Source organism: Setaria viridis, chromosome 7 (assembly GCF_005286985.2).
Source record: "Setaria viridis chromosome 7, Setaria_viridis_v4.0, whole genome shotgun sequence".
NCBI classification, from domain to species: Eukaryota; Viridiplantae; Streptophyta; class Magnoliopsida; order Poales; family Poaceae; genus Setaria; species Setaria viridis.
The window spans coordinates 3,041,101-3,054,284 of record NC_048269.2 but is presented as its reverse complement, the minus strand read 5'-3'; the positions used below and the strand labels follow the sequence as shown (position 1 = coordinate 3,054,284).

The following is a 13,184-nucleotide window of genomic DNA, read 5'->3' as shown; positions in this document are numbered from 1 at the left end:
TCTAGCTCTCGAAGCCTCGCCAACTCGCCGAGTTGCGGGGAAAGAAATCTTGTGTTGTTGCTGAAGAGGTACAGGATCTTGAGCTTCTTTGCCATGCCAACCTCCGGTGGAATCCTGCTGGTAAGCGAGTTGTTCTGCAGTTGGAACGATGTGATCTGCGACCATTTTGTGAACAGGGCCCCAGGGAAATGGCTGGTGTGCTTGTTCGATGATATGCTAAACTCCCTCATCTTGTGCATGACGGCGAAAGACGATGGTAACATCCTACTAAGCTCGTTCCTGGAAAGGTTCAGGAACATGAGTTGTGTGAGCCTGAGAATTAGTAGAGGTCTCCATGGGAGCTTGAGAATTAGTAGAGGTCTCTGTGGTTGTTTGTGGTTGTTAGTTGACTCAAATCGAGTGAAGGATTGCGTAGCAAGTACGGGCGGATCCAGTATGGAGGAGGGGGGCTCGAGACCCCCTACCAGGGTTGGTACCATGGAAGACCCAGCGCACCTCCCCTAAAATTTCAGGTTGGTACCATGGAGATCCAGCGCACCTCCCCTAAAATTTCAGGTTGGTACCATGGAAGACCCAGCGCACCTCCCTTAAAATTTCAGCCATCGATGCACTCGAATGAAAATATACATAGGAATGCATCTTTGGATATAGGTTTTTATTTTTATAATAATTTACAAAATGAGCCTCCCCTGAAGAAAGTAATTCTTTCACCGTGTTAATGGATTATTGGATATGATTCAGAAAATTAATGAATCTAACATGTTGATCCTGTCTCTAGGACACATGAACGCTTGCTTCCTATCCAAACGTTCTCTTTCAGTGAGTTAATTGGTGTCGCTTTATTTGACAAAGAACACCCAGCTACTGAATTAAAGAGGAGAGGACTAGTTCAGATGAAGGCACACAGCACACTCATGAATCGCCTTCCCATGAATCTCCTGGAAAACTCGGCGTGGCTATCATGGTTCCACGTCCAATAATTGGTTTATATCGACGTTTGGGGCGGCACCCTGCTAAAAATACGAGTAATTTTCACGGTTCTGTTACAACGGAGACAACGGGTGGGTCATCAACTGTCAGAACAAGTCAGATGATGAGCACAATCAATCATAACTGAGTCGTGACGCAGTCGTATGCATAGCAGTTTCCTAGATCCTACAATGAAAGCATAAATACGCCATCAAACGATCACAGCAAATGGCAGGAATGGAGATCTGGGAAGCCATGGAGAGGGAAAACCACGTCGCAGAGCGCGGCCTCGTCCCCATCGTCAACGGCGTCGACGTGCAGGTGCAGCACGAGCACGGACGCGCTAAGATGGACATGGAAGGCTTCGTGCGCAGGGGCCAATCATGGTACGCATATGCAAATAAAAGCTTCGTATATCTGCACGGAATGCAAAGGGAATTATTGTGTTCTCATGTCTGAATTCTTGCATTGTTTCGCCATTGAAGCCGGTATGCTAGCAGTGACATCCCGAGCGATCTGCTCGTCAAGGTGGGAGGCGTCAACTTCCACCTCCACAAGCACCCCATGATCTCCCGGAGCGCCCGCCTGGCCCGGCTCGTCGACGAGGCGTCGGCGCTGCACGGTCCCATCGCCGCCACCGTGGTCGAGCTCCCCGATCTTCCAGGCGGGCACGGCGCGTTCGAGCTAGCCGCTAAGTTCTGCTACGGCGTGCTGGTCGACATCACGGCTGCCAACGTCGCCGTCCTGCGCTGCGCAGCCGAGTACCTGGAGATGACGGAGGAGTTGGAGGAGGGCAACCTCGCCTTCCGCGCGGAGGCTTTCCTAAGCTACGTCGTGGCGTCGTCGTGGCAGGACTCGGTCGCCGTGCTCCGGAGCTGCGAGGGCCTCTCGCCGTGGGCCGAGGATCTGCAGCTCGTTCGCCGATGCAGTGAGTCCGTCGCCGCCAAGGCGTGCACCAACCCGCGGGCCATGCGGTGGGCCTACGCCGCTGGCAGGATGTCGCCGGCGAAGACGACGGCGAGGGCCGGCGCGTCCAGCGGCGACACCGGCCAGCAGCCCGCGCCGCCGCCGGACTGGTGGGTGGACGACGTCTGCGTGCTTAGGATCGATCACTTCGTGCGCGTCATCACCGCCGTCCAGGCTAAAGGCATGCGCGGCGACCTCGTCGGCGCCGCCATCACGCGATACTCCTTCAAATGGCTCAACATCAAGGAGAGCCCCGCGTCGCATGGGCACGGCCACGGCGCGCTCGAAATTGTCATCGCCGGGGAGGGCGACACGCAGACGACGCCGGAGACGGACAGCGAGCAGAGGATGGTGGTGGAGAGCCTGATCAGCATCATCCCCGCGCAGAAGGACTCCGTGTCGTGCAGCTTCCTCCTCCGGCTGCTCCGCCTGGCCGTCACGCTCAAGGCGGCGCCGGCGCTGGTGACGGAGGTGGAGAAGCGCGTGGGCATGCAGCTCGACCAGGCGGCGCTGTCCGACATCCTGATCCCGTCGTCGTCGTATCCCTACGGCCGCCTCCGCTCCGACGCCGCGTACGACGTCGACCTCGTGCAGCGGCTCGTCGAGCAGTTCGTGGTGCAGGAGCAGTCGTCGTCGTCCACCCCAAGCCGCGGCAAGGAGGAGAACACGAGGTCGCAGCGCGTGGCGAGCCTGATCGACAGCTACCTCTCCGAGGTGTCCCGTGACCGGCACCTCCCCCTGGGTAAGTTCCAGGCCCTGGCGGAGTCGGTGCCGGAGCCGGCACGCGGCTGCCACGACGGGCTCTACCGCGCCGTGGACTCGTACCTGAAGGCGCACCCGGCGGCAACGGAACACGAGCGGAAGCGGCTGTGCCGGGCGGTGGACTGCGGGAAGCTGTCGCGGGAGGTGCGCGCGCACGCGGCGGAAAATGAGCGGCTGCCGCTGCGCGTCGCCGTGCGGGTGCTGCTGGCGGAGCAGGCCAAGATGGCCGCCTCGATCGGCAGGGCGGGGAGGAAGGAGGACGACGTCGCCGCGCTGAGGATGGAGGTGGAGATCGTTAACGCCAGGTACATGGAGCTGCAGCGGGAGGTGGAGCTACTGCAGAGACAGGTGGAACGCATGCTGCCGCCGCCGTCCGCCGTGGGGAAGCAACAGAGCGTGTCGGGGTGGGCAAGCGGGTGGAAGAAGCTCGGGAGATTGGGTAGGATTCAGGTGGAGCAGCCGGTAGTTACAGTGGCGCCCGGCGAGACGGGGAGCAGGGAGCCTCGGCGGAGGAGGAACTCCGCCTCGTGAGCTGTACAGTATATAGTTTATTGTACTCATCGTCATACTAGGATCTTTGGGTGGTGGAGGCGCAGATCCTTATAATAGTAAAGGTCCTGTTTGATATGTTTCTCCTATCTAATCGAAGATGTTCTCATTTCTCACTTTTTACTTCTCGTAGTTTAAATCTCTGAAAATGCTTACCACATAAGCGAATCGTTGGGAATAAGCAAAATGTTTGGCGGGATTCTCACTTATTTCCACCAATAAACCATTTATAAGTGAAAACAAATGGGGACTAAGTGTGATGTGCGTGTGGAAACCGGATCCTCTAACATTATTTTCAAAACGATCTCTCTCTGTACGTCTGTGTCTATATATGATTTGGAGCCTTCCATGACCCAGGTGATTTTAGAGATCAAATCATCCAAATCAAATCTATGATGGGACAAAATCTGAATGATTTCATGCCTCCTTTCACTGGGTGACTTGGGCCATCAAATCACCCGGAATTTGTGGTGATCAAAAAGTTGGATGAAAAATAAGAGGTGCTCACCTGAATTTCAATCACTCAACAGAAACATGAAAACAGACAAGAATTACCGATTTTTTTATTTTTTAGCCCTTTTTGCGAAAGATTCTCACAAATACACCCCTGGCGGAACCAATTCCAAAAATGGACCCTTAGCTTGGCGCCAAGCTTACACGTCTCGGCGCCAAGCTTACACGTCTCGGCGCCAGCCACCCTGGCGCTAAGGTCTATGCGCACTGCTGACGCGGATGCCGACGTGGCGGGGGCTTGGCGCCATCCATCATGGCGCCAAGCTATCTACCCTGTACCTCTTCGCGTTTCAAACTAAACAAGTATAATATTATTCCGAGGTGAGCTTCCTTTCCTAGAGACCAACCTTTTTTCCTACATTTTATTTTTTTCTCTGTTGTACAGATGCAATGCAAATCTCGTATCCTAGGATAATATAGTTCGTGGAGTTTGTACATGTCAGGTTACCCTCCCTTCCAAATTAAAAAATAATATGTAGAAAAAAAGTTCAACATAGGGGTTTGAACTCAGGTCTCCAAGATAAGAAGCCCACCTCCTAACCAGTTGAACCACAGCTTAGTTTATTACACACTTCTCGGAATAATTATACTTGTTTAGTTCGAAACGCGAAGGGATACGGGGTAGATAGCTCGGCGCCAAGATCTACGGCGCCAAGATGCATGGCGCCAAGGCTTGGCGCCATAATAGATGGCGCCAAGCCCCCGCCACATCGGCACCCGCGTCAGCAGCTGCGCATAGATCTTGGCGCCAGGATGGTTGGTGCTGAGACGTTGTAGCTTGGCGCTAGCGTGGATGGCGCCAAGCTAAGGGTCCATTTTTGGAATTGGTTCCGCCAGGGGTGTATTTGTGAGAATCTTTCGCAAAAGGGCTAAAAAACAAAAAAAGTCGGACAAGAATTATGACAAAACAAATAGAAATAAAGGCAAATAATAGAGCCAATGATGCAGCCCAACACAGGATAAAATGAAGAAAAACTAAAAAAAGAAATGGATGACTGAAAAATCTTCAAAAATAAAAGTAAATAATTGAAAGAAGAAAATGCAAAAGTAGACGTAACTACGTAAAAGACAAAACTTATATATTTTGCACAAAATGCAATACAGTCTACAAAGTTTTAGAAAAATAAGGGAAGTAATTGAGTCCATATATTCAAAATGAGAAAGACAGGAAAGAGACAGATTAATTCAAAAAATTACTATGGTCTACAGATCTTCAAATGTTGAGGGGAGTAATGAAATCCCTCAAATGCAAAATGAGAAAAATTTCAAAAGAGATACATGACACAGATTCTACAAAATTCAAATTGTTCAAAATGTTCTATGGAATGCAGATAGACAAAATTTTGGGTGATTAGTAAAACCCCACAAATGCAAATTTATATACCAGTGTTCAGATTATTTTTATGAATATCAAACAAGATTATTGGGGTAATCACTGAAACCCCACAAATGAAAAAAATCAACATAATTTTTCTATTTTCCTTGCTATGTAATCATAGTTGCGTCAAAACCTAACCTCTGTTACCAGAATGGACTCTAGGATACATACTGTAAAAAAGAAAAAAACTATTTCTCGGAACGGATCCACATAACATGAAAATAACTTAGATGTTTTCTTGCAAATAGGATACATGACTACTGATGGAGCATAAGGAACTCATATCTCACATGATAAACCTGAAATCCAAAACTCATTATAATCATCAATTGCGCAAAGTCAATTTGAAATTAATGAGATCAAAGTAGTAGTTCCAGTACATTAGATGTTGTCGTAACAGTACTATCATCATGTAAATTAAATTATCCTATACAATCTTATTGGTACGGAGGTGTAGCCTTTCACATCATCACTCTAAGCAACAACATGTAACAAGAAAAACAATGATACACAATAGAATGGAAAACTGGGATGTCAAAAGAAATTCCTATGATGCAAAAATAATGCCAATTGAACATTAGTAATCACATTCAGATATTGTGTGATGGCAACGAGTTCAAAAAAATTGGACATCTACCTTGCAAAAGACGAATCATCATGTGCTTGAAAAAAAACTAACTAGTCAATGATAAAATGAAGGAACTCACATGCAACTTAAATCAGAAATCAACATATGCTAAAGATGAGCAACATGGGGGCTGACAAAAATTTTATTAGCATCTAGGCCTTCCAGGAAGCTCTTGAGCAAAGCCTACAACCGAGGAGCCAAAGAAGTAACGAAATTGATGTACATCAAGCTAAACTGCAGAAACTATAGTGCATCACGCAGAGATGTCAACTAACTTATAATTGTTGATCAGAGTGCATTGAAAAGAAACTTAATAGATATTCACAATGCACCTATAATATGTCTAATGACCGTATAAAAATAAGGAATTGACAGTGACATATTATCACCGTAAATTCAACTTAATTGTTATCATCAAAAAATGAAAATGTACAAAAATAGCATATTTAATATATTATCAGATGTGATATAGTCAGGGAAAGATATATGTTTTGGGTTTCTTACTAAAAAGGCATTGGGAGAAGCAAACAAACAAGAGAAGGATAGAATAGAATGACCAAATTATTTACTAAGATGAACTTTGAACCAGTACGCACTCTGGTAAACCCTAACAAGCGGAGATCCCAAAAAAAATCTTAACATCAAAGATAATTGCTACGATAGGTAAAACTAAAAGAATATTAGAAATACTTTGCAGACCAAATAATTTTTTTTAAAAAGTAATAGAACATGTCTTGAATATTACAACTTTCACCAACAAAATATAATGAAGAAATATCAGTCCGGGTTATGAACTACATGAAACCTATCCAACTAACAAACTACAAATACCTAATCACCTTACGGACAAAAAAAAACCTAGGTGCAAAAATCTCTCAGCATCACAGTTGGTTTAATCTACAAAAGTCATCATAAACCCACAATCAGTGTAAAGTGCTCATAGCATGATACTGAAGGCGAAATGATCTATAAAATAGAAAAGGAGAAAAAAGAGAAGAGGATAAGCATAAGCATGAAATAGTAGCAAAAATATGAAAAGCTAAAGTATGCATGCACAAACCTATGGATAACAACTAAAACTGAATCCACACAGAGCCAATCATGTCAAGTACCAATTCAACAAAGAGAAGTTGAAGAAATCGTAGAATTGTCTAACCTAATCGCTAAACTTGTAGTGTAAAATTGAAATACATCAATCAAATGAAGCAAAGTTATCGAGTAAATCAAGGTCCTAACGGAGCCAATCGAACTCACAGAGTAGATTTGGAAGGAAAATGAGAGAATCATGACATTTTCAAAGCCAATCAATGAATCCATAGCTATTCAATGGGGAAAACTAATAGACTGAATCACACCTAACGAAAAATAATGACTAAATGAAACTAGGGATTGAATGGGATAAGATTCAAAAAATTGGAAAAAACATTGGATTCACCTCAACTGAGCATTTAGCCTCTGAAGAAAAAAAAGAAAGGAAAAAAATTCAGGCCTCACCAACCACTCGGAGTAAAAGTCATGATTCCCAAAAATTAAATACATTAGAGGTAGTCAAGTGGGGCCATCAGATAGTAAAAGCCAAGGCCACCTCGGTTGGCCAATGCTATGAACCTAGTGAAGAATTTCTAGAATAAATTAGAGCAGGCCAGATCAACTCAGGGACACAAAGAAAGCATCTTAATCCTAGCCATGTGGATATCTACATATAGTAACACAAATTACATATGCAGACAGTACAAATGACAATGAGGGTGTCCATATAAATTTAGTGCATTTGAACTGTATATGAATCTACCTACTTTAGATAATGCATTTAGACACAACAAATGCTAAAAATGGATGTATGAAACAAATCAGAGCAAAGAGTTGCGAGATGATGAGATGAACATATATGAACTGAACATATATATGGTACAAAAAGAGTGAGATCCTAAACAGCTGGGAACCAATGAAATGGATTGTAAATTAACCTAGCATATCATTAATCATAGTTGTATAATCTATCACAAATCAACCTCTAAAAAATCCTAGTGGGAGAGGGGAGCAGGTTACGGTGGCACAAAATACTTATAGGTAGCCTTTTTCAGAGATCTGCAAAAAGATTCAGTGCTACATAGAATTTTCAGCAAATGAAGAAACAAAAAAGACCCAATGAGTAAATGGGGCAGCAGGCTATGGTGGCAATCAATCACATCGTGTAAAAATTACATCTCCAATTTCCACAGTACAGATTACAACAGGAGCCAATCCAACTAATCGAATGACCATAATACAAGGGGAAATATACTCTAAGATGGCAGACACCGTGCTACTGTTCAAAGGATATTAGGAAAAAGCATCAGAAAACTCAAACCAGTAACACCTGCCGTTCAAAATCAAAACCATACCCACACAAATACATGAGGAGAGTTGAACATCAAAGAGGAAAAAAATCATTTTCTACGTGAACAGCAATGAAAACACACACACTAATTAGATGATGAAATAAGAGTAGATTATATTGGAAGCCTAGGATATCTGGATGGAGCTAAAAAAATCAAATCCCACAACAAAAACAAAAATGATACATCTGGTGCGAACTAATGGGGCCCCAAACGCTGATCCCCACAAATCAAATCACAAAGATGCAGAAAAAACTAGAAATCGCCTCACCTTGTTGCCAAACAATCCTAAAAATCCCCACAAATAAAATCACAAAATGACACCAGGGAGATAATAGACAACCGTAGACTCAACTTCTATCAAACAAACAAAGGATCAGCACAAACCCTAGAAATCGCCCTCACCTGGGTGAGCTCTCCCCTTCGCGAGGTGGAGAAAGATGAAATGGCCGGGGATGAGAGAGAGATCCGCACCGATTGTACTTTAGACACTGACAGCTGGACCCTATGCGACAGAGACACAGAACATAACTGAATGCAGCTACGATCAAACGGTGACAGATTCATGCGTGAGTCCATCAAACCATTTGAAAATCGAGTGATGGAGCCGGCTGAAACACCCGATTAAAAATTTTCCCTTTCAAGATGCAAGGCACACGCTTTTGTTCTTTAGAAAATGCAATTATCTCCGGCCTCTGTGACCGCACACAGTTCAGTTCTTACAGCATTGAAGCTAATCACCAAGATAGAAATAATAGTCCATCAAATTTAAGGAAAAATCAAAAGCAAAGTCTATTATTGTTCCTCCATCCATTCTTGGCGAAGATATCCAAAGCGACGACTTCCAGTGTCTGCTTGCCGCCTGGACTGCTTCACGCTGCAACAGGATCAAAACCGCAGCCTGAATACAACCTGCATAAAAGAGGTGAATTTTTTTCCTCAAAAACCATATCATTATGAGTATACTAAATCACCCATATAACAGCACCAGCCCCTACATAGATCAACCGTCTTGTCTTATTCTCTATCCACGTTAACCAATTCTGCACCATATGATTTATTGACCTCGGTGGGGTTGACTCGTAGCTCTCTCCCAATTGTCTTGGCATGTTAACAATAAAAAAAGAGGTGCCTAATTGTTTCATTATGATCACACAAGCAACATTTTTTACTCCCTATTCTCTTAGCTAGGTTATCCTATGTTAAAATAACGACTCGTTGAATGTAGCAAAGGAAAAAAATCTTTATTTTTAGAGGGATCTTCAGCTTCCATATAAATTTATTAATAAAAAGAGTATCCTGAATTATGAGATACTGATACATAGAGCTTACACTAAAATTGTCATGTCTATGCAAATCCCAGGTAAAATTATCCCTCCCGTGATAAAGCTGGTAGGAAGCTATTTTAGCTACAAGGTTGTGCCAAGCAGTGATTTTATCCCCAACTAAAGCTCTTCTAAAGAGATATTCCATGGCGTCTGGTTCATAACATTTGCCACTATAGCATGAGGATAGTAGAGCATATTATGCATGTTGAAAATTGCTCTTTGAGGGTGATATCCCAGATGTCTTCCCAAAATCAAGTTTGTGATCCATCTTTATCTTGAAAGTCCCACAACTTAAAAAAATTTCCCTATCCTTTAGCAAATCTTTTCAGAAATACGAGTCTTCAAGCATCGCTTTCGTATTTCATGTCAGCATTTGCAGTTTAACAACAACGCGATCAGCACTTAGTGTCCCTAAAACTTTTAACAACATGGGCCTTACTAGGAACATTTCTTCCTCCATCGTCTTCATTTCATACATGCCTTACTAATTCACAACACTCCTAAATCATGCACAGTATGTCCAACACAAAATGTGACATAAGAAAACATAAGAAGCACACATGAGTAAACGAGGCGCTTGAATTACATTATGGCAGCTGGCCCGGTGGCCTCAGAGGTGGGGGTGCTCATTAGCATTATGTGCGGTTGTGGGAAGAAAGTAGTTTTGAAAGCGTGTCCCTGGCTCCCTGCAGAAACAAAGCATGCAGAACCAGCATGACAGGAACATACAAGAGCATGGTAACTTCACAAACCTTTTGTACAGCCAGCTTAAGCCCTCAACACTAATACCATCTTCAGAAAGGAAGCCCAAACAAGCAGTATGCAAGTGTCATCGAGTCTGCTTTAATTGCCAACATCAGGATGAACTAAATCCCAAAAACAAACCAAGATTTGAATGGTGGTTGGAGACGTGGACTCATGGACCCATAATTCCAACACCACATCAATTATGCATTTGTGAGCAAAGGGAATGGATAACTTGATAGAAACACATACCTTACCAGCATAGTGTCAACATTTTTTTTTGTTTGGGAGATTCCAACCACCATGGCGAGGAGGGGATGGTGCATCATATAACCGGAGAGTGCAATTTCGTGTTCTTGTTTCATGTAATGAGGCATGCATGACCTTTGTGTTTTTTGTTTAAAAATACAGGGCACGCACTTTCAGATTTCATCTCTTCAGCACTTTTTATTAAACAACAATGCAATCGCCACCCTGTATAATCCCCAAGACATTAACAACATGGGCCTTACAAACATTTCTTCCTCCATCCTCTTGATTTCATACACCTTAATTCACAAACACTCCTATGTACAAGAAGGAAGTGCATTACTAAATGAGGCGCTTATATTACACTATGGCAGGTCCGGTAGCCTCGGAGGTGTGAGTGCTAGGGTGTAGCATGGAAGGCAGAGGCAGGTCGGATGTGCTGAAGGTGAGTGCCCCTCAGTATTGTCCGGGAGTGCCGTGGAAGGCTGGTTGTCCGTTGGCCTTGGAGGTGCGCTGTGGAAAGCAGGTCACATATTTCCACGAGAGCCGCTGGGATCTGGCCGCTCTGATGACCTATTGGGGTGTAGTCCAAAACATAAAAATTCCGGTCGAAAACTGTCCCTGAAGTCCCTGAAGATACAACAGAAGCATGACACTAACAGACAAACGCATGGAAACAGTAAACACCCCCAGATGCTGCGACATCTGTAGCGCCAGCTGAGGGGCAAGCTGCATCGCCAGCCGTGCACCCGCTCCTTAAACCATCCTTCATGATAGTAAGCGTTATTAAACTCAGCAGCTGTCAGAAGCCACACAATGGTAATGAAATCGCCGCCACAGTTGAGCTGCCTGGCATGGGAGTCCCTGCTGCAGTGATGTGCGGCGTAGCACAGCATCTCCACCCACACCCCAAACACCACCTGCAGCAGCTCCGGCATGTTGCGCCTCTTGTTTAGCAGCTGTGTGGCGAGGTTTGCTCCATGGGTACAGGCAGGGACAGCTGAACCATTCCTATCTTGAGGGCCAATCTCTAGCCAATTCTTGGATTTCTTCAACTCTTCCATGGCTTTGTCATACAAACTTGGGCGAACAGGGGGTGGCAGCATGTATGGACGTTCCACAAAGAGGAACATCATGTAGTCAGAGAGTGCCTTGGTTGCATTCACAAGGTTTGCATTAAGTCCATTAGAATGCTTGAGGAACTCGTGGGTGGCAAGGTGCCAAGCAAGGATGCTGTCATCAAACTCCATCTCCGTGCTCCATGTGAGATCCTCCAGCAATTCATATCTCTGAAGCACGCACTGACCACGGTAACTTCTCATCAGATTCTCTCTGCCTTCACAAGCTTGCACCGTTCTCTTTATCTCACCCCGGACAAACACCTTAGTATCCGCCGAAATAATCCTGCAGCCATTTTCCGAAAAAGAAGCTATGCTGCAGCCTGGACATCTTGTATCGTTACTGCAGGAGTCCATTAGGTTGTGCTGCCCAACCGAACCTGACCATCTTTTTGTTTCTGCTGCCCTAACACACCGCCGAAGAGATACAAGCAGACTATGCAGCCGATTCCAACCCCTAGCTTTTAACATTGCACAGGTCCATGTTGACCCCATTGCCTTCAACACTGATGCCATCTCCAGGAGGGAAGCCCCAACAAGCAGTATGTAAGTGATGACCACATCGACTCTGTTGTAACCATCTGTGACAGTGCTGAAATGAAACAGCAAGAATGATGTAGCAGTGCTGAGTAACGAAACAGCACGGAAGCAGCGTCCCCACCATGTATGGATCGCCGCTGCCTTGTTGTAAAAGATGTCATACATCAAGGAGAGCTGCATCCCAATCAACTCATATGTGCTGCCGTTTTTTTCAAGGAAAAGCTTTATGCAATCCATCTGAAACTTGGACGGACAGACTTTATCATCCACAAATTGTCCCATGCAAATATAAAGCAGGTCATGAGCAACCTGTAGAACCATTCCAGCATCCAGCTGCCGCTCTCCGCGTGCGGAGTAAGGCTCATCCTTTTGCCTAATTTCAACATTGCCAAGATAATTGCTTATGCTATCCAGGCTGGAGGAGCTGAGGGCCCATACTCTCTCAAAAATCTTCAGAACACCAGCAAGAAACATCATGACTGCGGCCATGACCAGTGCCCACTGTCTGCCGATATTCTTGTAAAAGACATAAACTGTTCCCACGGCCTGCACCAAAAAAGTAAGCGCATGACGTAGCCAGAGTTGATTATCCTCCATGGAGTAAGCGGTGATGGTATCCTGGCCTCCGAGATGCACCAGGAAGAACGGTGCCCAGAACGCCATGAGCTTGTGGTGCTCATCTGGCTTGCAACTGATGGACATATGACCAAGGGTGTATATAGCTAAGGTGTCAGCAAGCAAGTACATTAGCCAAAGTAGGGTCATCAGAATCTGAGAGATGTTGCGCCGACGCATCCTTGCAAAGGTGAGTAGCAGCACTTGCAGCATGAAGCTGATAAGGACTAGGATTTGGACCTCCCATTCATTCCATGGATGCAACACTTGGGCCATAACTTATCAGTTAATGATGGATAGCCCGAAATAATGAGTCACTGAAATGCAGACAAGGATAATCATGATCAGAATAATACATGCAACAACAAAACTATCTTACTATTACTTTCCTTTTGAAGCCTTCAGGTGAAGCCACCTAGGATTCCTAGGTGGACACTCTAGAAAAAG

At 45.0% G+C, this 13,184-nt stretch overlaps 2 protein-coding genes across 2 annotated transcripts; one reads left to right on the top strand and one right to left on the bottom strand.

Moving 5' to 3' along the window:
• Positions 1-1,117: 1,117 nt before the first annotated feature.
• LOC117863111 (coleoptile phototropism protein 1) lies at positions 1,118-3,362 on the top strand. The gene is made up of 2 exons (XM_034746704.2): positions 1,118-1,355; positions 1,455-3,362. Exons 1-2 carry the CDS (start codon positions 1,198-1,200, stop codon positions 3,226-3,228), a joined length of 1,932 nt encoding a protein of 643 aa, XP_034602595.1. The 5' UTR covers positions 1,118-1,197; the 3' UTR covers positions 3,229-3,362.
• Positions 3,363-10,971: 7,609 nt separating this feature from the next.
• On the bottom strand, positions 10,972-12,869 carry LOC140223328 (uncharacterized). Its single transcript, XM_072294991.1, has 2 exons — positions 12,073-12,869; positions 10,972-11,868 (listed from the first exon to the last, which is right to left on the bottom strand). Exons 1-2 carry the CDS (start codon positions 12,867-12,869, stop codon positions 10,992-10,994), a joined length of 1,674 nt encoding a protein of 557 aa, XP_072151092.1. The 3' UTR covers positions 10,972-10,991.
• Between the last annotated feature and the right edge of the window lie 315 nt (positions 12,870-13,184).